The 27,560-nt window shown below is 45.6% G+C and overlaps 2 protein-coding genes across 2 annotated transcripts in view; one reads left to right on the top strand and one right to left on the bottom strand.

Annotated features, from left to right (window-relative positions):
• Positions 1-20,645, top strand: part of LOC134984069 (zinc finger protein ZFP2-like) — a 41,891-nt gene extending 21,246 nt beyond the window's left edge. Inside the window, exons 3-4 of the mRNA XM_063949709.1 lie at positions 2,610-2,909; positions 18,789-20,645. Of these exons, the coding sequence (XP_063805779.1) occupies positions 2,610-2,909; positions 18,789-20,446 (1,958 nt within the window). The 3' untranslated portion in view covers positions 20,447-20,645. The remainder of the gene's footprint in view (positions 1-2,609; positions 2,910-18,788) is intronic.
• LOC134984060 (zinc finger protein 271-like) overlaps positions 1-27,560 on the bottom strand; it is a 221,260-nt gene that overhangs the window by 95,172 nt on the left and 98,528 nt on the right. The window lies entirely within an intron of this gene.

Raw genomic sequence — 27,560 nt, 5'->3', positions numbered from 1 at the left:
GCAGAGGCCACAAAGGTGCTCCGTTGGGCGGAAAGGCATACAAGCGCTCTGTCAGCGATCTTCATTCCAGGAGTGGACAACTGGGAAGCAGACTTCCTCAGCAGACACAATCTCCATCCAGGAGAGTGGGGTCTTCATCAAGAGGTCTTTGCAGAAGTGACAAGTCTTTAAGGGAATTCCTCAAATAGACATGATGGCGTCTCGCCTCAACAAGAAACTTCAGAGATATTGTTCCAGGTCAAGAGACCCTCAAGCAATAGCAGTGGATGCCCTAGTGACACCGTGGGTGTTTCAGTTGGTGTTCGTGTTTCTTCCGCTTCCACTCATTCCAAAAGTGATAAAGAGCATAAGAAGAACAAAGGTTCGAGCGATCCTCATTGTTCCAGACTGGCCAAGAAGGGTTTGGTATCCGGATCTTCTGGAATTACTCGTAGGAGATCCCTGGCCTCTTCCTCTGGGGGAGGATCAGTTACAGCAGGTACGTGTTCCAAGACTTACCGCGACTCCGTTTGACGGCTTGGAGGTTGAACGCCGGATACTAGCCCGGAAGGGTATTCCAGAGGAACTTATCCCCACTCTTATTCAGGCCAGGAAGGGAGTGACGTCTAAACATGACCACCGTATTTGGAGAAAATACGTGTCTTGGTGTGAATCCAGGAAGGTTCCTACGGAAGACTTTCAGCTAGTACGTTTTCTCCATTTTCTACAAGTCGGTATGGATGCGGCCTTAAGTGTGCTCAATTAAAGTTCAAATTTCAGCCTTATCGATTTTCTTCCAAAAACAATTGGGGTCTGGGACTCAGGGTCGACAGCACAAAGGTCGACACACTTTAGGTCGACGCCAATTGGTCGACACACCTTAGGTCGACATGGACAATAGGTCGACAGGAACAAGGTCGACATGGAAAAAGGTCGACATGAGTTTTTAATGTTGTTTTTTTGGTGTCATTTTCTTCGTAGAGTGACCAGGAACCCCAATTAGTGCACCGCGTCCCCTCGCATGGCTCGCTTCGCTCGCCATGCTTCGGGCATGGTGCCTTCGCTCCGCTACCGCTTCGCTCGGCACACTTTACCGTTCCAATCATAGTCCACGTGAATCGTTAAGTATGAAAAGGTTAAAAAAATGAAAAAAATCGTGAAAAACTCATGTCGACCTTTTTCCATGTCGACCTTGTTCCTGTCGACCTTTTGGCCATGTTGACCCTTTGTCCATGTCGACCTAAGGTGTGTCGACCAATTGGCGTCGACCTAAAGTGTGTCGACCTTTGTGCTGTCGACCTGGAGTCCGGATACCAAACAATTGGCCTCTCTTCCAGAAGTTCAGACCTTCGTGAAAGGAGTGTTGCACATCCAACCTCCCTTTGTGCCCCCTGTGGCACCGTGGGATCTTAACGTGGTGTTGCAATTCCTGCAATCTCATTGGTTTGAACCTTTGCAGAAGGTAGAGTTAAAATTTCTTACTTGGAAACTGGTCATGCTGTTGGCCTTGGCATCCGCAAGGTGGGTGTCTGAATTGGCGGCCTTGTCTCACAAGACCCCTTATTTGATCTTTCATGAAGATAGAGCAGAATTGAGGACTCGTCAGCAGTTTCTGCCGAAAGTGGTTTCGACGTTACACTTGAACCAACCTATTTTGGTGCCAGTGGCTACTGACACCTTGCTGGAATCAAAGTTTCTCAATGTAGTAAGAGCTTTGAAAATTTATGTCGCTAGAATGTCTCAGTTTAGGAAAACGGAGGCTCTGTTTGTCCTGTATGCTCACAGTAAAATTGGGGCTCCTGCTTCCAAGCAGACTATTGCGCGCTGGATCTGTCCTACGATTCAGCAGGCTCATTCTATGGCTGGATTGCCGTTACCGAAATCGGTAAAGGCCCATTCTACCAGAAAGGTGGGCTCGTCCTGGGCTGCTGCCCGGGGGGTCTCGGCATTGCAACTTTGCTGAGCAGCTACTTGGTCAGGTTCAAACACCTTTGCGAAGTTCTACAAGTTTGATACCCTGGCTAATGAGGACCTCATGTTTGGTCATTCGGTGCTGCAGAGTCATCCGCACTCTCCCGCCCGTTCTAGTGCTTCGGTATAACCCCATGGTTCTTGATGTGACCCCAGCATCCTCTAGGACGTATGAGAAAATAGGATTTTAATACCTACCGGTAAATCCTTTTCTCTTAGTCCGTAGAGGATGCTGGGCGCCCGTCCCAGTGCGTACTGTATCTGCAGTTTTTAGTTGTGGTTACACACATGTTGTGTTACGTTTATAGTCGGTCTGTTGCTGATGATGTTCATGCCGTTGACTTGCGTTGTGTTAAATGCCATGTTGCACGGCGTGCTTGAGGTGTGAGCTGGTATGTATCTCACCTTAGTTTAACAATAAATCCTTTTCCTTGAAATGTCCGTCTCTCTGGGCACAGTTCCTATAACTGGAGTCTGGAGGAGGGGCATAGAGAGAGGAGTCCGTTCACACCCCTTTGAAAGTCTTAAAGTGCCCATGTCTCCTGTGGATCCCATCTATACCCCATGGTTCTTGATGTGACCCCAGCATCCTCTACGGACTAAGAGAAAAGGATTTACCGGTGGGTATTAAAATCCTATTTTGTGGGTAATTTAGGAAGAACGTCTGTCTGATATAAAGGCAGAAGATATAGAGGGAGAAGAAGAGACGTATGTGACTGATATAAAGGCAGAAGATATAGAGGGAGAAGAAGAGACGTATGTGACTGATATAAAGGCAGAAGATATAGAGGGAGAAGAAGAGACGTATATGACTGATATGAAGGCAGAAGATACAGAGGGAGAAGATGAGACGTATGTGACTGATATGAAGGCAGAAGATATAGAGGGAGAAGAAGAGACGTATGTGAGGGGTGATCAGCAGTGTAAGGAGGAGGAGATCCCTACAGATATCAGCACATGTGAGTAATAAACACTTATTACAGAAGTCACATATTCTCCTTGCTCAGTCACTACAGCAATCTCTTATCCTACACCCTCCTCCGCCATCAGCCCTGTTCTCAGTTGGGAGACTCTAACACAAGGCTATCCATGACAAATATCACATGTAGAGAGTTATTACACACAACACTATAATGTTATGAAAAGTAACAAGCAGAAGTTTATTATTAGTGATTATATATAAATGTGTGTATATAATATAATTAGTATTGTTTTTTGTGGAGTGCCTAATTTATGTGCATTTTGTTAGATTATGCAGGTATGAAATATTTCCTGCTATACAGTAGACCTGAGCTCACCAAATACAATTCGTATAAGATTCAGAAATAAAATGAAATTTGAATCTAGAACTTCAAGTAAAACAGATTAAAAGCTTATCACAAGTACATATCTGTTTAATCATAAGACATTTTGCACTTGTTGTTACCCTTGCATGGGCGGGCTTGTTCTTATCCACTCCAATTCACTCTAAATCACCCAACGCGTTTCTTCAATAGTGACTTCTTCAGGGGTGTTTTCTGTTAAAGGCTTTATCCTCAAATATCAGTTGTGTAGACCTGAAATAATTGTGTAACCTTCAGACAGTAATTGTGGACTTATTCATGATGAACACATTCCTAATTACTTGTGAATAATAGTTCCTGCTCTGTGCAGTTCTGAGGTTATGACTTTAGGGAATGTAATGGCCAGATCCAATATTGCTCCATCTAAGGTCTCCCAGTAGCCTTACTACATACATAAATGTGTCTTGCACTCACTATATTAACTAACAATAATAAACAGTGGAGTATAGTGTTATGATTCCAGTACTCCTGACCGGAATGGTCCAATAAATTTGGGTCCCAATCTAGCTGAGGTTTGTCGAAGTCTAATGTTACGAGTCGACAACCATACCCTGTCTCCCACCTTAAAAGTGCAAGTACGTCGGAGCCTGTCAGAATTTTTTTTCTCTCGAAATGCCGCTTTTCTAAGAGCAAGGTGCACTTTTTTCCAAATGACTCTGAGATGAGAGGTTAAGGTTAGCGAGGAAACAGAAGAATGTTGAAAAAAAGAATTAGCTCTGGGGTGAAAACCAAAAACTGAAAAAAATGGAGACACATTAGTGGAGGAATGACAAGAAATATTGTACGCAAACTCCGCCAAAGGAAGAAACTCGGACCAATCATTCTGGAGTTTGGCTGAGTACAAACGCAAATACTGTTTTATTTGATTGATTAACTCGCTCGGTCTGCCCGTTGGATTGGGGATGGTAGCCGGATGTTAAAGACAATTTCATCTTTAATGAGGCACAAAAAGACTTCCAGAATTGTGCAATGAATTGTGGACCCCGATCAGAAACAATATCAGTGGGCAACCCATGAAGTCTGAAAACATGGCGGAGAAACAAAACAACCAATCCCTGGGCAGATGGCAGTCGGGGAAGAGCAATGAAATGGGCCATCTTGCTAAAACGGTCCACCACCACCACCCATATGACTCGAGTCCGGCTGACAGAGGGAGGTCTACCACAAAATCCATGGAAATATGAGACCATGGCCTGAGAGGAACATTTAAGGGCATAAGTTGCCCGATAGGCAAGGAACGGGGAACCTTATGCTGTGCACAGACCTGACAAGAAAAAACAAACTCCTTAATGTCTTTAGAAAGACCAGGCCACCATACTGAGCGGGAGACTAATTCCAAAGTCTTAGAGATCCCCGGCTGCCCGGCAACTTTGCTATCATGAAACTCAGTCAAAACAGTAGCTCTCAAAAACTCAGGGACGTAAAGACGACCAGCAGGAGTATTTCCAGGAGCTTGATGTTGAAGCTGCTTTAACTGGGTAAATAAATCTTGTGTGAGGCCTGCCCAAATGACTGAAGACGGAAGTATGGGAGTAACAGGACTGTTATTATGAACTGGAAGAAAACTGCGTGACATGGCATCCGCCTTGGTATTCTTGGAACCTGGCCTAAAAGTGATAATAAACTTGAAACGAGTAAAAAATAAAGCCCAACGAGCCTGCCGGACATTCAGCCGCTTAGCTGATTCGATGTACTGAAGATTTTTGTGGTCAGTCAATACTGAAATGGTATGTGTTGCTCCCTCAAGCCAATGCCTCCACTCCTCGAAAGCCCATTTAATAGCCAGTAACTCCCGGTTACCAACATCGTAGTTGGATTCAGCGGATGAGAATTTCCTGGACATAAAGGCACAAGGATGTAGTTCCAGAGAGTCCGGATCCTTCTGAGATAGGATAGCCCCCACTCCAACCTCCGAGGCAATCAACCTCAACAATGAAGGGCAATTCTGGGTTGGGATGTCTGAGGACTGGAGCTGAGACAAAAGCTTGTTTCAAGGCCTGAAAGGATAACTCAGCTTCACGTGACCAGTTGGTAGGATCCGCTCCCTTCTTAGTCAGTGCCACAATGGGAGCAACCAGGTCGGAAAAAGAATGAATAAATCTTCTATAATAATTCGCAAACCCTAAAAAGCGCTGAATTGCTTTTAAGTTGGTGGGTTGCGCCCAACTAAGGATGGCTTGGAGCTTCTTAGGTTCCATGCAGAATCCCCGAGGGGAAATAATGTACACTAAAAAGGATACCTCCGTGACATGAAACTCACACTTCTCCAGCTTGGCATATAGATGATTTTCACGTAATTTTTGAAGAACCTGACGCACCTGGGTAACATGTTGTTCAATTGAGTCAGAATAGATCAGGATGTCGTCTAAGTAAACGACCACGAATCTTCCTAGAAAATCACGGAGCACATCGTTAATGAGATCCTGGAAAACTGCCGGAGCATTAGACAAGCCGAACGGCATCACCAGATACTCGTAGTGACCCGACTGAGTACTGAAAGCCGTCTTCCACTCATCTCCAGACTTGATTCGGATGAGGTTATACGCTCCCCTCAGGTCAATTTTAGAAAAAATCACAGCCGAACGCAGCTGATCAAAGAGGACAGAAATCAGCGGCAGAGGATACGTATTTTTAACTGAGATCTTATTCAGGGCTCTAAAGTCAATGCAAGGTCTGAGTGATCCATCTTTTTTCTCCACAAAGAAGAAGCCTGCACTTAAAGGGGATTTAGATGGCCTGATAAATCCTTTCCCTAGGCTCTCCTTAACATACTCATTCATGGCCGCAGTTTCTGGCCCGGATAATGCATATAACCTTCCCTTTGGCAATGTGGCACCAGGAATTAGCTCAATAGCACAATCATAAGGCCGATGGGGAGGCAGAATGTCCGCATTGCCCTTGGAAAACACATCAACAAAGTCCTGGTATTCCACGGGAATGAATTCGGGAATGGCAGCAGCTATTCTGACGGGAAACGTAATACATTCCTTATTACAGATGGTACCCCATTGTGAAATCTCCCCCGACTGCCAATCAATGATGGGATTATGAAAGGCCAGCCAAGGGTGACCCAGAACCACTGGAAATGCTGGGCAATGGGTAATCTTTTCGGAATGAAGAGCTCCTACCGTAAGTAGTACAGGGGGTGTACAGAGGGAAATTAACCCCATTGGACAAGGGACTCCCATCTAAACCATGCATGGTGATACACCTACCCAAGGCTAACTGAGGAATACCTAAGGCCTTGGCCCACGTTAAGTCCATAAAGTTCCCTGCAGCTCCACTGTCAACAAAAGCCGACACCGAAGAACTGAGGCTGCCAAAGGAAACTTTAGCTGGGACTAAAAGGGAGTTATTCGAGGAGATAAGCTGCAGACCAAAGTGAACCCCCTCACAATTCGCTTGGTCGAGGCGTTTTCCTGACTTGTTCGGACAATTACGGGCAAAATGTCCCTTACCCCCACAGTACAAACAAAGACCAGAGTTTTGCCTTCTGGCTCTTTCTTCTGGAGACAGCCGGGAGAGACCCATCTGCATGGGCTCCTCTACGTCCTCAGGAATGGAAAATACACATGGAGTAGACCTGACAGGTGCTCCTTTTTCAGCCCTCCGCTCTCTGAGACGACGATCAATCTTAATAGAAAGCTCCATGAGTTTATCGAGAAACTCAGGAGCGGGATACTGAAGGAGACTGTCTTTTATAGACTCTGATAAGCCGAGGCGAAACTGACTGCGCAGGGCTGGGTCATTCCAGCCACAGTCGTTCGACCAACGGCGAAACTCTGTACAAAAAACCTCTGCAGGATTTCTACCCTGTCTGAGAGCGCGTAACTGACTCTCAGCGGATGCCTCTCTATCAGGGTCATCATACAAAAGCCCTAAAGACCCAAAAAAGGCGTCTACTGACAACAACGCCGGATCCTCTGCTTTTAAACCGAATGCCCAGGTCTGAGGATCCCCCTGGAGCAAATAAATAATAATTCCGACCCGCTGAGATTCAGTACCTGAAGAGATCGGTCTTAAACGAAAATAAAGTTTACGGGATTCTTTAAAATTAAAAAACTCCTTCCTATCACCAGAAAAACGGTCAGGCAAGTGCATTTTTGGTTCAGGGACTACCCTCGAGGAAGTTCGTAAAAGATCTTCCTGCGACTTCACCCGAAGGGAAAGATCCAGAACCATCTGAGTAAGTTCTTGAATCTGGCTAACTAGGAGCTGACCAGGATTTGGCCCTAAACCTGTGGGATTCATGAGGCCGATAACTGTTACAAAACTGAATAAGGAAAAAATTAAACCCTGTTTAATTTTAAGTTTTGGTAGGGCCGGTAATAATGTTATGATTCCAGTACTCCTGACCGGAGGAGATCTCATGGCAATGGCCAGAGTACTGGAAGGGAATGCTGGTTACGGGAGCTGGAAAGACTAGTTGCCCCTGGCGCCCTAACTCTATTGTCTCACCCGTGCTATCGGAAATCCCTTGCGAGACTATGGTTTCTTGAGCCCCTGGCAGCCACGTTTGAAAGGCGGATTTATGTCTGCCCAACTCCGGTGCCCCCCGGTCTTAGTGAGAGACAAAGGGAAATCCGAGGCAGGATGATGACAAGAGGACCTCTGACTGACAACAGGCCAGGGGCAACAAGCTAAATAACCAAACCAGAAGTATGCGCGGAAAAACCGCCAAATAAAAGGACAACCAAAATCCACTAGTCCGTTACTCCTACCCAGCACCGCTGGATACCAGAGTGGATCTGTGGGAGCGGAATCCTCCGCAAAAGCTCCGAAACACAAATAATAAGTAATAAAGCGGCCAAGCCGCAACACACTGCTACGCCGCGACTCACGAACACCACTGGATGTTTAAAGGTGCTCAGTCAGGACTCCAGGAACAGATGACGACTTCCGAGTACAGGACAACTGAGGACAGGAACGACCGGGTACAGCAGGACTGGAAACACTCTCAGCAAACAGATACAGCATGCAGGAAGCTATTACCGGCGTCTGTGAGAAGCCCTGGGAGTGTATTAAACAGGGAGTCCTCCAATCAGCTGTTAAGAGGCTGATTGGACTAAATGCCGTGCAGCTGCCTTGCTGCACGGCCAGGAAACATGTGCCCTACTAATTTACATGGACCCAGCAACGGGGAACGCGGTCCGCCAGTGGCGTCCCTGTTGCTAGGGTCCGTGCGGCTCCGTGCGCCCGGCGTCTAGCGTTGCCAGGGAGCCGGCGGCTGTACGCGCACGGCGTCCCTGGTTGCTAGGTGCCGGGCCGCACCGACGAGCGCCCCCCGGCGCCTAACAATGACGGTCCGGTTTCTACAAGCGCACGGGTGGCTCATCAACTGTAAGAAATCCTCCCTAGTCCCTGCTCAGAGCATGGTGCACCTGGTAGCATTGTTGGACACTCACAACCAGAGGTGGTTGTTGTCTCAGGAGAAAGTCCTGAAGATTCAGGACGGGATTCGTTGCTTCCTTTCTCGTCAGCAATGCAGGTGCTGTGCCTAATGGTATCAGCATTCGACATGGTGGAGTATGCTCCATTCCATTCTCGCCCCCTCCAGAGGCTGATTCTGGCCAAGTGGGACGGCCTGGCTCACCGGATCAGATCTCAAATGATCCTCTTGACTCCGAAGGTCCGTCTGTCGCTACACTGGTGGCTCCGGGACCAACAATTGTGCAGGGGTCGTCCCTTCTGGATATCCAACTGGGTCTTGTTGACGACAGATGCCAGTCTAAGAGGTTGGGGCGCGGTGCTGGAGCAACACTCCCTTCAGGGTCGGTGGACCAAGGAGGAATCTCTCCTCTCGATCAACATTCTGGAATTGTGGGCGGTCTTCAATGCGTTGAACCTGGCCCAGCATTTAATTCAGAACCGCCCTGTTCAAGTACAGTCGAACAACGCCACCACAGTGTCACAACTGAGGCCTGGAGACCGTGACTGGGAGCCTCAGTTGTAGGGGCTGACGGGAACTTAAATTTAGGAGGAGCTATGTGACTCCTGGACATGCGTATTGACAGTAGCAAAGAATGCCCAAGGGCGTGAGCACGACAACTGGGAATTCCTTAAGTGCTTTTATTAAATAAAAAGTCAAATAATGTGCAAAAGAATATTAGAAAGATACTTAGGTGCACAATTGGTGGAGACCAGTAACCTGGAATATGGAGAAAAGTCCTGTAAACAATAAATGAAGCTGGGGTTCGCTGGAAGATGGTAAATGAAGCTGGAGTGCGCTGGTAACTGGGGAATGAAGGATGGTTGCCGAAAAGCCAAAGTTCAAACACAGGAATCAAAGGAGCTGTAGAGGGTTAACACTGGAGTGTCGGGTTACACTGCAGAGTGTAATCACCAGGGGAGTCAGGCTGAACCACAGAATGGATTTGCAGGAGAAAGTCTGTAGTGAAGCTTGCAGGCTGGAATCACTGATGACAATGGAAGCACTGACATCTATCTGGTCCAGACACAGGATACTTATACCTGCAGCTATGCAGGCATTGGCTGGGCAATTATGCAGATTTCAGAGCCAGTAGATTGGAGGAACTGGAACATGTGATTGCATTCAACATGGCTGCGCCCATGCTGGAAGTAAGATGGAAAACCTGGTTTGGAACACAATGTGGAAACATAGTAGTAATGGCGGCGGAGGGCGTACAAGCAGAAGGGAGATAGTATCTCAGTACTCGGATCGTGACAGTACCCCCCCTTTTAGGAGTGGCCCCAGGACACTTCTTAAATTTACCTGGCCATCTGGAATGGAACTTCTGGATGAATACTTGTGCCAACTTGGAAGTGCAGAATCCATGACAGAATCCATTGAGGAATGAACCCACGGACGATGAGGAACAGACAAGGAAACCAGTTGCCTAGTGGGTGACTGGCGGGATACTTTGTGCTGGGCAGATTTTGGGCAGGAGGCCCCAAGTTCAGCAATGTCCTTTTTTAGGGTCGGCCACCAATTTGACCTGGAAACGAATTTTAAGGTCTTGCGTATGCCCCTCGTGTCCGGCAAAGCGAGAGGAATGTGCACGATGCAAGAGCTTCCTCCTGAAAGCCGGCTTCACTAAATTTTTCCCTGGTGGGGCCATAGAGTCCATCCTCACTGCGGAGAACGCCACTGGATCAACAATACAATGCTTGACAGTAGACTCAGACTCATTTTCTTGCTCCCGGGAAGCGGGAAATGGCATCAGCCTTGTGATTCGGTGACCCTGGACAAAACTGTAGTTTGGAGACTTGGCACGAAGGAGATGGGACATCAGAAGACTTGTAGGAGGATATGCGAACTGGAACCTCTTTTTGGAGACAGGTCTCTGAGCAGGAAGGACCCCATGCCAGGATACGGGTCGACTTCCAATCCACTTGAGGATTATGCAGACGTAGCCATGGAAGGCCTAGGACCACAGGATGGGTGGCCCTGGGGATAACCTGGAAAGAAATCAATTCTGTATGCTGATCCCCTACCTTCAGACGGATAGGTAGAGTCTTGGAGGTAATCACCGCATCAGGAATCCTACTGCCGTCCACGGCAGTTAGAGATATCGGTGATGACAGTCTTTCAGTGGGTAGAGACCACTGCTTAACGAACCTCTCTGTAATAAAGTTTCCGGCTGCTCCAGAATCCAATAAGGCAGTGAGATTCTTAGTACGCTGAGCCACCTGCAGAGAAACGGAGAGATTGCAGTTACTTGGAAATGGAGAGAAATTCGTCACTCCTAGCTGGTCTTCTCTTTGGTGGGCTAGGACTTGAGGTTGTCCCGGACGCTTGGGACAGGACTTGATAACATGAGAAGATTCAGCACAATACAAACGGAGACGCTCAGCAAGACGTCTACTACGCTCTGCCTGAGATAAACGAGAGCGACCTATCTGCATAGGTTCCTCCCTAGACGGAGATGGCTGACGAGGAATGGAAACAGTAGGAATCCTGGGAAATGTGGATCTTCCTCGTTCAACAGCCCTTTCACGGAATCGTAAATCGACCTTAGTGCAGAGGGAAATTAGCTTGTTTAATGTTAAAGGCAAGTCTCTAGCAGCGAGCTCATCTTTGATACGCTCTGATAGCCCTCCCCAGAAGGCTGCATAAAGAGCGTCATCATTCCAGGAGACCTCAGATGCCAAGGTCTGGAATTACACCAAATACTGACTGACAGTTTGCGTCCCCTGACGCAGTCGAAGGATCTCTGAAGAAGCTGATGTCACTCGACCTGGCTCATCGAAAATTCGTCTGAACGTTGCCACGAAGTTAGCATAGGATGACAACAGGGTATCAGACCTTTCCCATATAGGTGAGGCCCAGTCTAGAGCGGCACCACTGAGTAGAGAAATTAGGTATGCCACCTTAATGCGGTCAGTAGGGAAACTGCTGTTCCAAGACTTACCACGGCTGCGTTTGACGGCATGGCGGTTGAACGCCGGATCCTAGCAGAAAAAGGCATTCCGGATGAGGTCATTCCTACGCTGATAGAGGCTAGGAAGGATGTGACTGCTCAACATTATCACCGTATATGGCGAAAATATGTGGCTTGGTGTGAGGCCAGGAATGCCACTACGTAGGAATTCCAGCTGGGCCGTTTCCTTCACTTCCTACAGTCGGGAGTGACTTTGGGCCTTAAATTGGGTTCCATTAAGGTTCAGATTACGGCCTTATCCATTTTCTTTCAAAAAGAACTGGCTTCTCTGCCTGAAGTTCAGACATTTGTAAAGGGAGTGCTGCATATTCAGCCCCCTTTTGTGCCTCCAGTGGCACCTTGGGATCTTAACGTGGTGTTGAGTTTCCTGAAATCACACTGGCTTGAACCACTCAAAACGGTGGATGTAAAATATCTCACGTGGAAGGTGGTCATGCTATTAGCCTTGGCTTCGGCTAGGAGTGTGTCAGAATTGGCGGCTTTGTCACATAAAAGCCCTTATCTGGTTTTCCATGCGGCTAGAGCAGAATTGCGGACCCGCCCACAATTTCCTGCCGAAAGTGGTTTCATCCTTTCATATTAACCAACCTATTGTGGTGCCTGTGGCTACTACTGACTTGGAGGATTCCGAGTCACTAGATGTGGTCAGGGCTTTAAAGGTTTATGTAGCCAGAACAGCTAAGGTCAGGAAAACAGAATCTTTGTTTATCCTGTATGCTTCCAACAAGCTTGGGGCGCCTGCTTCAAAGCAAACTATTGCTCGCTGGATCTGTAACATGATTCAGCAGGCTCATTCTGCGGCTGGGTTGCCGCTGCCTAAATCAGTTAAGGCCCATTCTTGGGCGGCTGCCCGAGGAGTCCCGGCATTACAGCTTTGCCGAGTGGCTACTTGGTCAGGTTCAAACACCTTTGCAAAATTCTACAAGTTTGATACCCTGGCTGAGGAGGACCCTGTGTTTGCTCATTCTGTGCTGCAGAGTCATCCGCACTCTCCCGCCCGTTTGGGAGCTTTAGTATAATCCCCATGGTCCTTACGGAGTCCCCAGCATCCACCAGGATGTTAGAGAAAATAAGATTTTACTTACCGGTAAATCTATTTCTCGTAGTCCGTAGTGGATCCTGGGCACCCATCCCAAGTGCGGACTTCTTCTGCAATGCTTGCATATATTTATTACTTAAATAAGGGTTATGTTATAGTTGCATCAGAGTTTATCTGATGCTCTGTGATTGTTCATACTGTTAACTGGGTAAAGTTATCACAAGTTATACGGTGTGATTGGTGTGGCAGGTATGAGTCTTACCCTGCATTCCCAAAATCCTTTCCTTGTACTATCAGCTCTTCCGGGCACAGTTTCTCAGTTTCTCTAACTGAGGTCTGGAGGAGGGACGTAGAGGGAGGAGCCAGAGCACACCAGAATCTAAATTCTTTCTTGAGGTGCCCATGTCTCCTGCGGAGCCCGTCTTCCCCATGGTCCTTACGGAGTCCCCAGCATCCACTACGGACTACGAGAAATAGATTTACCGGTAAGTAAAATCTTATTTTCGCTCAACCCCTATTAATTTGGCCGACCAGATGACTATCCTTTCGAAATCAGTGCTTCCTAAATTGACGTCTGATCAGAGAGAAGCACTTGCTGGCCCAATAACTATGGATGAAATCAATAAAACCATATCTAACCTTCCTCATGGAAAGTCTCCGGGACATGATGGTCTGTCGGGCGACTATTACTGAATTTTACAAGCCCACATTGCCCCGACCTTGCTAGAATTATTTAGGTCTATACACGAAAAGGGAGCTCCCTCCTCCTCTTTCAATGATGCTTTAATGACCCTACTCCCTAAGCCAGACAAGGATCTGAGTTTGTTGACGTCTTACAGACCTATAAGCCTGTTAAATGTCGATTACAAATTGGTGGCCAAAATCATGGCAACGCGCCTTCAGGCTATACTGCCATCAATCCTCTCGGACCATCAAATGGGATTCGTACAGGGACGTCATGCAGTTAGAGCCATTAGTACGGCTATAGCGGCTGTTGTGGCGGCTCAACGCCTGGCACCCACTCAAAATATATTGGTCAGCTTAGACATCCATAGGGCCTTTGACTCTATACTCTGGTCGCACCTCTATACTGTGTTAGAAAAGAGAGGCTTTGATGATAGTTTTGTAAATTTTTATAAAATATATCTACCACGATCCGAATACTTCCCTACTGGTTAACGGCCTTTTAAGCCCAAGCTTTACACTAGAAAGAGGCACCCGTCAAGGTTGCCCATTATCACCCCTCCTATTCAACATAGCACTGGATCCCTTACTACGCACTCTTCAGCAATGGCACGCCTTTCAGGGTATTAGAGTTGGGTGCAGAGAAATAAAGATCTCTGCATTCGCAGACAATATTTTGTTGTATGTATCCAACCCGGAACACTCCCTATATCAAATATTACACACAATTCATTTATATAGTTCCATATCCGGCCTGCAACTTAACATGGACAAGTCTGTGGCAATGTTCCTTAGGGGTACACTAACTCAACCTCGCTGGGCCTCCCATTTGTCTCTGCAATGGGCCAGAACATTTATCCCTTACTTGGGAATAATTTTACCCCGAAATCCGGTCAATTTATACCAATTTAATATTAAAAAGGTAATACATACTCTTATGGAAGATGTGAGACGTTGGGAACGCCTGCCACTCTCTTTCCTGGGGCGAGCAGATCTCTTAAAAATGGTAGCAATACCTAGAATATTATACCCACTACAAAACCTTCCAGTACTTTTGACTAAAGCAGATACGGTTCACTTGAACGCTTTGATTAGGAAATTTTATATGGAAGGGAGGGCGCGCACACATAGCCTTACGGAAGTTATATCAACCAAAAACGAATGGCGGCATCAACTTCCCTTATGTCACTGGGTATAATCACTCAGCTCTCTTGCGACATTTAAGAGACTGGCTACAGGGGACATCGATTTATACTGATGTCTCTCTGGAACAGGAATTTTTGAGGGACACTGCATTAATAAGGTTGTTACATCAACATGATCAGGAAGTGGAGGAACATATCAAATTGAATCCTTTGCTTTGGACAACGCGGAGGCTTTGGCACATCCTGCGTCACAAGGCTGGACTCAATGGTTTCTATTCTTTACATCTGCCCCTGGTCAAAAATCCTCAATTCCTAGACAGCATGGCTGCTCATCCCTTCACCCTATGGAGACTCGCGGGAATAGAGAATATTGGGTCTCTAGTGTCGGGGGAGAAACGCCCTCTCACCTTTACAGAACTGTCTACTAAATATGCCATGGTTAGGCCATATCCTCTGGCCTTCCTGCAGACACGCTTTTATGTAAGCCACGTCCTACAGCATTTTTCTGACAAAGATTGGGATAGCCCCCTAGACGTCCTCTTGAAAAATACAGTCCCTCAACGTAAAGCTATCCCGATCCATTATACTTTTCTCAGATATTATGGATCATACTAAAGTGTCGGGAGGAGTGTCGGGGTGGTTGTCCCACTTCCCTGAACTAACAATCCAAGATTTGGAAAAGGCCCTTCTGTATTCTCGCAGAACTCTCCCTTCTAGCATGTATACTGAGCTATTCTTAAACATATTCCATAATGCATATCTTTCCCCGCTACGTGGATTTCATATAGGAACCTGTGCGACTCATAACTGTCCCAGGTGTCATCGGGAGGGGGCGGATAACTACCATTGCCTGTGGGCTTGCCCTATCATAAAATATTTCTGGCACTTAATACGCAGATATGCTGAATTAAAATTTACAAATTATGTCCCATTTACCCCGGAGTGGGCAATTTTTGGAATGGTTAATCCTATGCTTCGAATAACCCCGGGTAGTAAGAAATTACTACTGGCCATAAGCGCAGCGGGTAAAAAAAACTATATTGCAGAGTTGGCTTGATAATTCACCCCCTCAGTTGCCATTGTTTTTTTAATAAACTATACTTTCTGTTTCGAATGGACTGGATGGAGACACTCCTGCATATTGAAAGGGAAGTGGAGCGTTTTTTTCCACTCTGGGAGTCGTACATAGACACGCTCCCACTTACCACTAGAAATCAGATTCATTATAGTCTTAAGGACACCACATGGTATCTTACCAGGCTGATAACCCATGATCCTCCGATAGCCTTGGCGTAGGGAGGGGGAGGGGGACACCTACTCTTGCATATTGGCCGTTGTTGAGGTTCAGGACTCGCAGTATTATTTGTGTTTGTATGTTCAGAAATTATTTTTGGGACATTGCTGTTGACGATTCCTGATTTATACTGATATACAATACGTTTTCCTCGACACCAAGAGATGTACACCTTGAACACTTAATGTTATACTCAGATTTACTTATTTGTATGACTGTTTCCACTATAACGAGAATTTGCATCAATGTACGATATCTGCTCTGTCCACATTTTGCAACTGGACGTATCAAATCAACATTGTAACTATTGTGGTATGTTTGTATCACTTCTTTGTTGCCGCAATAAAAAAAGATTTAAAAAAAAATATATATATATAAGATTGTGTGCACCACCATAGGGCATTTCGAATTCTTTCTTCTTTTTTCTCCTGAAAACTATAGGTCAGTAAGACAATACAAAAGGAAACTATAGGTCAGTAAGACAATACAGTAGGAAACTATAGGTCAGTAATTCAATACAGTAGGAAAGTATAGGTCAGTAAGACAATACAGTAGGAAACTAGGTCAGTAAAAGAATACAAAAGGAAACTAGGTAAGTAAGACAATACAGTAAGAAACTATAGGTCAGTAAGACAATACAGTAAGAAACTATAGGTCAGTAAGACAATACAGTAGGAAACTGAAGGTCAGTAAGACAATACAGTAGGAAACTGAAGGTCAGTAAGACAATACAGTAGGAAAGTATAGGTCAGTAAGACAAGACAGTAGGAAACTATAGACCAGTAAGACAATACAGTAGGAAACAAGGTCAGTAAAAGAATACAAAAGGAAACTAGGTAAGTAAGACAATACAGTAAGAAACTATAGGTCAGTAAGACAATACAGTAGGAATCTGAAGGTCAGTAAGACAATACAGTAGCAAACTGATGGTCAGTAAGACAATAGTAGGAAACTGAAGGTCAGTAAGACAATACAGTAGGAAAGTATAGGTCAGTAAGACAATACAGTAGGAAACTATAGGTCAGTAGGAAAATACAGTAGGAAACTAGGTCAGTAAAAGAATACAGAAGGAAACTCTAGGTAAGTAAGACAATATGGAAGGAAACTATAGGTCAGTAAGATAATACATTAGGAAACTAGGTCAATACGACAATATAGTAAGAAACTATAGGTCAGAAACACAATACAGTAGGAAACCTTTAAAAAGCCTTTTTATACGAGTTCCTCCTAACACCGCACAACTGCTCAGTGCGCAGACATTTGTGCGCAAAATAAAAAAACTTGCAGTAAAACCTATGGAGGATTTTCACCACTATTTGCGGCTAAATGGATAGGGAATTTTTTGCAATGAACTGAATCCCCCCCCCCATAAAGTTTTTATACATACAGTATGATGTTACATTGAGATTACCGCTGGAGGAAACTCTGCCACAATATAATTGAATGTAATTTAGCCCGTCCTCGTATGGGTGTAATATATTAATATATTCTTACTGAACAGGATTACCAGCACTGAATCAATTAACACCCAATATAATATACATGCCGCTGTTTAACTACAAATACACTTGTTTTTTAATTACTTTATTCACTTTTATACATTTACCTTTGTGTTTTATATATCACTGATTTATCTTACATACTTTACTGTACTTAATAAAGGTTATATATTATTTATTAGTGCGCAAACAGGACAGCACTTTCTCTTCTTTGCTGTTTTATTATTGCAAAGCCCATGTCACCTCTAGTAATCCCACATGAGCGTCCATGTCACCTCTAGTAATCCCACATGAACGTCCATGTCACCTCTAGTAATCCCACATGAACGTCCATGTCACCTCTAGTAATCCCACATGAGCGTCCATGTCACCTCTAGTAATCCCACATGAGCGTCCATTTCACCTCTAGTAATCCAACATGAGCGTCCGTGTCACCTCTAGTAATCCCGCATGATTGTCCGTGTCACCTCTTGTAATCCCACATGATTGTCCGTGTCACCTCTTGTAATCCCACATGACTGTCTGTGTCACCTCTAGTAATCCCACGTGATTGTCCATGTCACCTCTAGTAATCCCACGTGATTGTCCATGTCACCTCTAGTAATCCCACATGATTGTCCGTGTCACCTCTAGTAATCCCACATGAGCGTCCATGTCACCTCTAGTATTCCCACATGACTGTCCATGTCACCTCTTGTAATCCCACATGATTGTCCGTGTCACCTCTTGTAATCCCACATGACTGTCCATGTCACCTCTAGTAATCCCACGTGATTGTCCATGTCACCTCTAGTAATCCCACATGATTGTCCGTGTCACCTCTAGTAATCCCACATGAGCGTCCATGTCACCTCTAGTATTCCCACATGACTGTCCATGTCACCTCTAGTAATCCCACATGATTGTCCATGTCACCTCTAGTAATCCCACATGACAGTCCATGTCACCTCTAGTAATCCCACATGACAGTCCATGTCACCTCTAGTAATCCCACATGAGCGTCCATGTCACCTCTAGTAATCCCACATGAGCGTCCATGTCACCTCTAGTAATCCCACATGAGCGTCCATGTCACCTCTAGTCATCCCACATGAGCGTCCATGTCACCTCTAGTCATCCCACATGAGCGTCTATGTCACCTCTAGTAATCCCACATGAGCGTCCATGTCACCTCTAGTAATCCCACATGAGCGTCCATGTCACCTCTAGTCATCCCACACAAGCGTCCGTGTCACTTCTAGTAATCCAACGCAAGCGTCCGTGTCACCTCCTAGTAATCCCAAATGATCAAGCTCCAGCCTAAGTATCCTAGCTTTTTTGTTTTTTAATGATTACAGGTAAAAAAATGTCAGTTGTAGAATTATATATTGTGACCTGAAACACCCTGGGTCTTGTCTACTCATTTTATATTTTAATGTATTTTTATTTCCAGCAGATGGACACACAAGCAGGAATATCACAGAAGGACATCTAATGGTATCCCCGGATTGTGACATAAAAGATAATGACAGTAGACCTGATTCTCCAGGAGATAACCCCATTACCCCAATTATACATCCAGCTCTATCAGCTGATCCCCCTGATCATGGGAAATGTTCTCCTGATCACTCTGATATTGGTGCATCTGTTACAGCTCTGAGAGTAGATACAGTGTTTCCCTGTTCTATAGATGCCAAATGTTTTACACAGAACACAAAGCTTATTACCCATCATCCAGCTAAGGCAAGTGAGAGGCCACTGATATGTTCTGAGTGTGGGAAATGTTTTACACACAAATCAGCTCTTGATATACATCAGAGAAGTCACACAGGTGAAAAGCCATTTTCCTGTTCTGAGTGTAGGAAATGTTTTCCACGGAAATCAGAACTTGTTACACATCAGAGAAGTCACACAGGTGAGAAGCCATATTCCTGTTCTGAGTGTGGGAAATGTTTTGCACAGACATCCGCTTTTGTTACACATCAGAAAAGTCACACAGGTGAGAAGCCATATTCCTGTTCTCAGTGTGGGAAATGTTGTGCATATAAATCAAATCTTGTTATACATCAGAGAAGTCACACAGGTGAGAAGCCATATTCCTGTTCTGAGTGTAGGAAATGTTTTCCACGGAAATCAGAACTTGTTACACATCAGAGAAGTCACACAGGTGAGAAGCCATATTCCTGTTCTGAGTGTAGGAAATGTTTTCCACGGAAATCAGAACTTGTTACACATCAGAGAAGTCACACAGGTGAGAAGCCATATTCCTGTTCTGAGTGTGGGAAATGTTTTGCACAGACATCAGCTTTTGTTACACATCAGAGAAGTCACACAGGTGAGAAGCCATATACCTGTGCTGAGTGTAGGAAATGTTTTTCACGGAAATCAGATCTTGTTATACATCAGAGAAGTCACACAGGTGAGAAGCCGTATGTCTGTTCTGAGTGTGGGAAATGTTTTGCATGGAAATCAAATCTTGATACACATAAGAGGAGTCACACAGGTGAGAAGCCATATTCCTGTTCTCAGTGTGGGAAATGTTTTGCATCAAAATCATATCTTGTTACACATCAGAAAAGTCACACAGGCGAGAAGCCATATTCCTGTTTTGAGTGTGGGAAATGTTTTGCATATAAATCAAATCTTGTTACACATCAGAGGAGTCACACAGATGAGAAGACATTTTCCTGTTCTGAGTGTGGGAAATGCTTTACATTTAAATCATATCTTGTTATACATCAGAGAAGTCACACAGGTGAGAAGCCATATTCGTGTACTGAGTGTGGGAAATGTTTTGCATTGAAATCAGTTCTTGTTACACATCAGAGAAGTCACACAGGTGAGAAGCCGTATTCCTGTACTGAGTGTGGAAAATGTTTTGCATTGAAATCAATTCTTGTTACACATCAGAAAAGTCACACAGGTGAGAAGCCATATTCCTGTTCTGAGTGTGGGAAATGTTTTGCATATAAATCAAATCTTGTTACACATCAGAGAAGTCACACAGGTGAGAAGCCATATTCCTGTTCTGAGTGTAGGAAATGTTTTACACAGAAATCAGATCTTGTTACACATCATAGAAGTCACACAGGTGAGAAGCCGTACTTCTGAAATGTTTTGCATGGAAATCAGTTCTTGTTAAACATCAGCGATTTCACAGGTGAGAAGCCATTTTCATGCTGAGAGATAAATAAATCCGCTCTTGTTGAACATATTAGACATTACCGAAGTACGGGACCATTTAAATCTTCTGGAGTATAATCATCACTGTCGTGCAATGCTCCTCAAGGGTCAATCCTATCTCCTATGCTTTATAGGTGATATAATCAGACATCATGGCCTGGTCTGCCACTGCTATGCAGATGACCTGCTTTTTGCTCCATGTACTGAGAACCTAATACCAATAAATGGTTGTCTAGCTGAGCACCACGGGTGAATGATGCCAGCCCAGCATTACATGGTCCAAGGTACTAGAAGCAGCTTCTGCCTCCTTACTGCCCTGCTGGCTTCTACAGATGAAGGACTGTTACCAGCAGTACCAAGAATCTTCTGTCATTCATTTAAGGGTTGAACGTTTAGCTTTGCAGGCCTGACCATGGAACTCACTGCCTTGCACAGTCCAAGAGACCTCCACTCTACGACTTTCACAAACAGGCTGATGACTTATTCACGCTTTTCATTAATGTACCTCTATTTACTTCCTAAATAATACATCCCAAATGCTTAGGTCTTTTTTCTGCTGTTTTATTTTGTATCTTGTGCTTTGTGTAAATGTGAATGTCTAATACCAGTTTGCACAATCTGTATTGCTGCACAACAATATGGCGCCCATTGGAACGTGTTTTCAATTCTAGTTTGCCTAACTTGTTGCTGACACTCATCTTGATAAGGAGTGTCCAGTGTTTTCTGATACAAGATCCTATCCATATATACCCTGTACATTATCATGTGCATTAGAGTCACCCGGGTTCCATCTGCTGTGGTTTGTTGTATGTTACATCTATATGGTGCAGATACTCCTCTGTATGATTTCATAATAAAAGCTTTTGTTTGCATCTAATTATAGCTGTATAGCTTTTATTTCTCTTACGTCCTAGAGGATACTGGGGACTCTGTAAGGACCATGGGGTATAGACGGGCTCCGCAGGAGATATGGGCACTATAAAGAACTTTTAGTATGGGTGTGCACTGGCTCCTCCCTCTATGCCCCTCCTCCAGACCTCAGTTAGATTCTGTGCCCAGGGAGAATTGGTGCATTACAGGAGCTCCACTGAGTTTCTCTGATAAAAGACTTTTGTTAGGTTTTTTATTTTCAGGCAGCACTGCTGGCAACAGGCTCCCTGCATCGTGGGGCTGAGGAGAGAGAAGCAGACCTACTTAAATGATAGGCTCTGTTTCTTAGGCTACTGGACACCATTAGCTCCAGAGGGATCGGAACGCAGGTCTCCCCCTGCCGTTCATCTCAGAGCCGCACCGCCGTCCTCGCAGAGCCGGAAGATAGAAGCCGGGTGAGTATAAGAAAAAAGAAGACTTCTCAGGCGGCAGAAGACCTTCTGATCTTCACTGAGGTAAGCGCGCAGCGGTAGCGCTGCGTGCCATTGCTTCCACATGTTACACACACGGCCGGCACTGATGGGTGCATGGCGCCCTGGGCAGCAATATATACTTCTTTTTTTGGCATATTAGACACATATAGGCTGCGGAGTCGGTGAATATGTTTATCCACCGCCATTAATTGTAAATTTGAGTGGACCGGATCCTGCCACTAGAGGGGGTGGAGCTTGGTCGCACAGCACTAACCAGCGCCATTTTCTCCACAGTGTGCTGAAGAGAACCTGGCTCCCCTGCAGAACGGTGATACATGGCTGAAAAAGGGGGGGGGGGGCACATTTTGGCGCAGTGAGTGTATTACACTGTTGACATAATATAAAAGCGCTATATCTGGGAATTGTTTCCAGTGTCAGTTGGCGCTGGGTGTGTGCTGGCATACTCTCTCTCTGTCTCTCCAAAGGGCCTTGTTGGGGACCTGTCCTCTTATAGATAGATCCCTGTGTGTGTGAGTGTCGGTACACGTGTGTCGACATGTCTGAAGAGGAAGGCTCATCCAAGGAGGAGGTGGAGCAGATGATTGTGGTGTCTCCGTCGGCAATGCCGACACATGATTGGTATGATATGTGGAATATTTTAAATGCTAATGTGACCTTATTACATAAGAGAAGTCCAAGGAAACAGCAGGGAGTCAATCCGCGGATTTGGCTGAGTCACAGGGCCCGTCAGGGTCTCAAAAGCGTCCCTTATCACAAATAGTAGACACTGATACCGACATGGATTCTGATTCCAGTGTTTACTATGATGAGGCAAGGTTTCACCCTAAGGTGACCAAGAGTATTCATTATATGATTGTGGCAATAAAAGATATTTTGCATATTACAGATGACCCCTCTGTTCCTGACACAAGGGTGCACATGTTTAAGGGGAAGAAACCTGAGGTAACGTTTCCTCCATCTCATGAACTGAACGAATTATTTGAAAAAGCTTGGGAAACTCCAGACAAGAAACTGCAGATTCCCAAGAGGATCCTTATGGTGTATCCTTTCCCTGCAAAGGACAGGGTACGTTGGGAATCCTCGCCCAGGGTGGACAAGGCATTAACGCGTAAGTCTAGGAAAGTGGCGCTACCATCTCCAGACACCGCGGCCCTTTAGGATCCTGCTGATCGTAGACAGGAGACTACCTTAAAATCTATTTATGCACATACAGGGGCTTTACTCAGGCTGGCAATAGCATCGGCATGGGTCTGTAGCGCTGTTGCAGCATGGACAGATATCTTGTTGGCTGACATGGATACCCTGTACAAGGATACTGTTGTCCTGACTTTCGGCCACATTAGGGATGCAGTCTTGTATATGAGAGATGCTCAAAGAGACGTGGGGCTGCTTGGTTCCAGGGCCAACGCCATGGCAATTTTGGCAAGGCGAGCTCTGTGGACCCGCCAATGGTCGGGTGATGCCGACTCAAAAAAGCATATGGAGGTTTTACCTTGCAAGGGTGAGGTTTTGTTTGGGAATGGTCTAGTGGACCTGGTTTCCACAGCTACCGTGGGTAAATCTACATTTTTGCCTTTTGTTCCCCCACAGCACAAGAAAACTTCACAATATCAGATGCAGTCCTTTCGGCCGCAGTTTGGACATGCCTGTTCTAGAGGGTCGCACATTCGGCGTTCAAGACTGGGTTCTGGTGACCACGGACGCGAGCCTCCGAGGATGGGGAGCAGTCATAAAAGGAAGAAATTTTCAGGGGATATGGTCAAGCCAGGAGGCTTGTCTACACATCAACAATGTTTGTGGTCCCGAAGCCGGATAGTTTGATGAGACCAATTTTTAATCTAAAGTCACTAAACCTATACTTGAAAAAGTTCAAATTCATGATGGAATCACTCCGGACGGTGATATCCAGTCTGGAAGCAATGGATTTTATGGTGTCGCTGGACGTGAAGGATGCCTACCTTCATGTCCCCATATTTCCTCTTCATCAAGAATACCTACGTTTCGTAGTACAGGACTGTCATTACCAGTTTCAGACGTTGCCGTTTGGGCTTTCCACGGCCCCGAGGATTTTCACCAAGGTAATGGCAGAAATGATGGTGCTCCTGCGCAAGCAGGGTGTCACAATTATCCCGTACTTGGACGATTTCCTGATAAAGGTGAGATCAAGGGATCAATTGCTGAAAAACGTGTCCCTCTCCCTGAGAGTGTTACATCAACACAGTTGGATTCTCAATCTGCCAAAGTCACAGTTGCTTCCAACAACTCTACTATCCTTCCTAGGCATGATTCTGGACACGGAACAGAAAAGGGTTTTTCTACCAATAGAAAAAGCCCAGTACATCCAGAACATGGTCAGGGACCTGCTAAGATCAAAAAGAGTGTCGGTGCCTCAATGCACTCGAGTTCTGGGAAAGATGGTGGCAGCCTACAAGGCCATTCCCTTCAGCAGGTTCCATACGAGGACGTTTCAGTGGGACCATCTCGACAAATAGTCGGGGTCCCATCTACAGAATAAAGGACCATATACAATGGCCTATGACAAGCAAAGTGTCTTCTTCTCGACCTACCGGTTCTGATTCAATCAGACAACATCACAGCAGTGGCTCATGTAAACCGCCAAGGCGGGACAAGGAGCAGAGCGGCAATGGAGGAAGCCACAAGAATTCTGCACTGGGCAGAAAACCATGTAAGTGTTCTGTCAGCAGTCTTCATACCGGGAGTGGACAACTGGGAAGCAGACTTCCTCAGCAGACACGATCTCCATCCGGGAGAGTGGGGACTTCATCAAGAGGTCTTTGCAGAGATTGCAAGTCTTTGGGGACTTCCACAAACAGATATGATGGCGTCACGCCTCAACAAAAAGCTTCGGAGGTATTGTACCAGGTCAAGGGACCCTCAGGCAGTAGCGGTAGAAGCCCTAGTGACACCATGGGTGTTTCAGTCGGTCTATGTGTTCTCTCCTCTTCCTCTTATCTCAAAAGTGTTGAGAATCAGAGTGCAAGCAATACTCGTGGTTCCAGATTGGCCTCGAAGGGCCTGGTATTCGGATCTTCAGGAAATGCTCACGGAAGATCCGTGGCCTCTTCCTCTCAGGGAAGACCTGTTACAACAGGGGCCTTGCATGTTCCAAGACTTACCGCGGTTGCGTTTGACGGCATGGAAGTTATCCCTACTCTGATAAAGGCTAGGAAGGAGGTAACGGCAAACCATTATCACCGTATCTGGAGAAAGTATGTATCTTGATGTTAAACAAAGAATGCTCCTACGGAAGATTTCCATCTGGGCCGTTTTCTCCACTTCCTACAGACGGGAGTGGATTTGGACTTAAAATTAGGCTCCATTAAGGTGCAGATTTCGGCCCTATCTGTATTTTTTCAAAAAGAATTGGCTTCTCTCCCAGAAGTCCAAACTTTCGTGGAGGGAGTGCTGCACATCCAGCCTCCTTTTGTGCCACCAGTGGCGCCATGGGACCTTAACGTGGTGTTACAGTTCCTTAAGTCGCACTGGTTTGAACCTCTTCAAATGGTGGAATTAAAATTTTTCACTTGGAAGGTGGTTATGTTATTAGCCTTGGCATCTGCAAGGCGGGTGTCGGAGTTGGCGGCCTTGTCTCACAAGAGCCCCTACTTGATTTTTCATGTGGATAGGGCAGAGTTGAGGACTCGTCCTCAATTTCTGCCTAAGGTGGTGTCTTCGTTTCATTTGAACCAACCTATTGTGGTGCCTGTGGCTACGCCTGACTTGGAGGACTCCAAGTCCCTGGATGTGGTCAGGGCCTTGAAAATTTATATAGCCAGGATGGCTAGGGTTAGGAAAACAGAGGCTCTGTTTGTCCTGTATGCAGCCAACAAGATTGGCGTGCCTGCTTCTAAGCAGACTATTGCTCGCAGGATCTATAACACGATTCAGCAGGCTCATTCTACGGCTGGATTGCCGGTAACTAATTTGGTAAAGACCCATTCTACTACGAAGGTGGGCTCTTCTTGGGCGGCTGCCCAAGGCGTCTCGGCATTGCAGTTGTGCCGAGCTGCTACTTGGTCGGGTTCAAACACTTTTGCTAAATTCTACAAGTTTGATACCCTGGCTGATGAGGACCTAGTGTTTGCTCAATCGGTGCTGCAGAGTCGTCCGCACGCTAATGCCCGGTTTGGAGCTTTGGTATAAACCCCATGGTCCTTACGGAGACCCCAGCATCCTCTAGGACGTAAGAGAAAATAAGATTTTAAACCTACCGGTAAATCATTTTCTCCTAGTCCGTAGAGGATGCTGGGCGCCCGTCCCAGTGCGGACTGAATCTGCAAGACTTGTATATAGTGGTTGCTTACATAAGGGTTATGTTACAGTTGGAATCGGTCTTTGACATACTGTTTTTTTCGTTCATACTGTTAACTGGTTGCGTATATTCTAAGTTATATGGTATGATTGGTGTGGGCTGGTATGAATCTTGCCCTTAGATTTACAAAATCCTTTTCTCGTATTGTCCATCTCCTCTGGGCACAGTTTCTCTAACTGAGGTCTGGAGGAGTGGCATAGAGGAAGGAGCCAGTGCACACCCATATTAAAAGTTCTTTAGAGTGCCCATATCTGCTGCAGAGCCCGTCTATACCCCATGGTCCTTACGGAGTCCCCAGCATCCTCTACGGACTAGAAGAAAAAGATTTACCGGTAGGTTTAAAATCTTATTTTTTTATTCTGTTTTATATTACCGTCTGAGTAATTACGCCATAATGTTTCATCTCGGAGTGGACACCAGAAGATGTAAAGAAACCTTGTATGTGTTCAATCATTCTGTTTCATGTAAGCATACAGGTAAGTGATGGCACGGTGGTCACTGTCACATTTCAGTGGTATAATGGAAGTGGGACTGTCTGGACTTATTCTAGTCTACTGCAGAAATAAATAAAAAAATCAGCCTTAATCCTGCTTAAAATAAATGACAAAGCCCATAAATCAAGCTTGGTCGGACAAGACAGAAGCCACATTAATGGTGGCACATCATATAGTCTGAGGACCCATACTTCTGAGATATATGGCATAACTCCCTCTTCGCCCACAAAACCTTCCCTTCACCATGTCCACCATTGCCCCTTCAGAAGGGACACAACTTTCCTTTGCTTGTTCTACCTCCTCCTTCACAGAGCCCAGGACCACCTGCATGACCATTTCATGTTTATCTGGAGGCCTGGCATCTGAGAGATTCATGGCCTGAGATGACAACAGAACCACCAGGTAGTGGGCAAGAAGAATCCACAGACTCGCCAGGAACTGGAGAGTCCAAGGATCCACCCCACATGAGGCAAAGAAGGGTCAACCACAGGGTCTGGCTTACCTATTTCCTTCCTAAAAGCTGCTCTTTACCCAGATTGGTACCTGTGGGATCCCACTCCAATTTTCCTTGAGAGTCCCTACCCTCACTAATCCCTTCTAGGTCCCACCACCTGGTGTGGTGTTTAATTACTTTATATTCATTTTACTTCACTTTGGCTGCAGCGTCCAGAGCCCCATCCAACTACTCTAAACTTTAGCAAAGCAAATTTTGAAAAGATGAGGGTATTTTTCAGGGATATTGAATGGGAAGTTTGTTTTTAGGAAAAAATACTATGGCGAAATGGGAGGTACTAAAATTCCTGCTAGCTAAAAATACACTCAAATTTATTCCTATGAGCAGCAAAAAAAAA

The sequence above is a fragment of the Pseudophryne corroboree genome, assembly GCF_028390025.1.
Source record: "Pseudophryne corroboree isolate aPseCor3 chromosome 3 unlocalized genomic scaffold, aPseCor3.hap2 SUPER_3_unloc_33, whole genome shotgun sequence".
In the NCBI taxonomy this organism is placed as follows: domain Eukaryota; kingdom Metazoa; phylum Chordata; class Amphibia; order Anura; family Myobatrachidae; genus Pseudophryne; species Pseudophryne corroboree.
The sequence above is the reverse complement of the archived record's forward strand: the minus strand, read 5'-3'. Positions and strand labels throughout refer to the sequence as shown.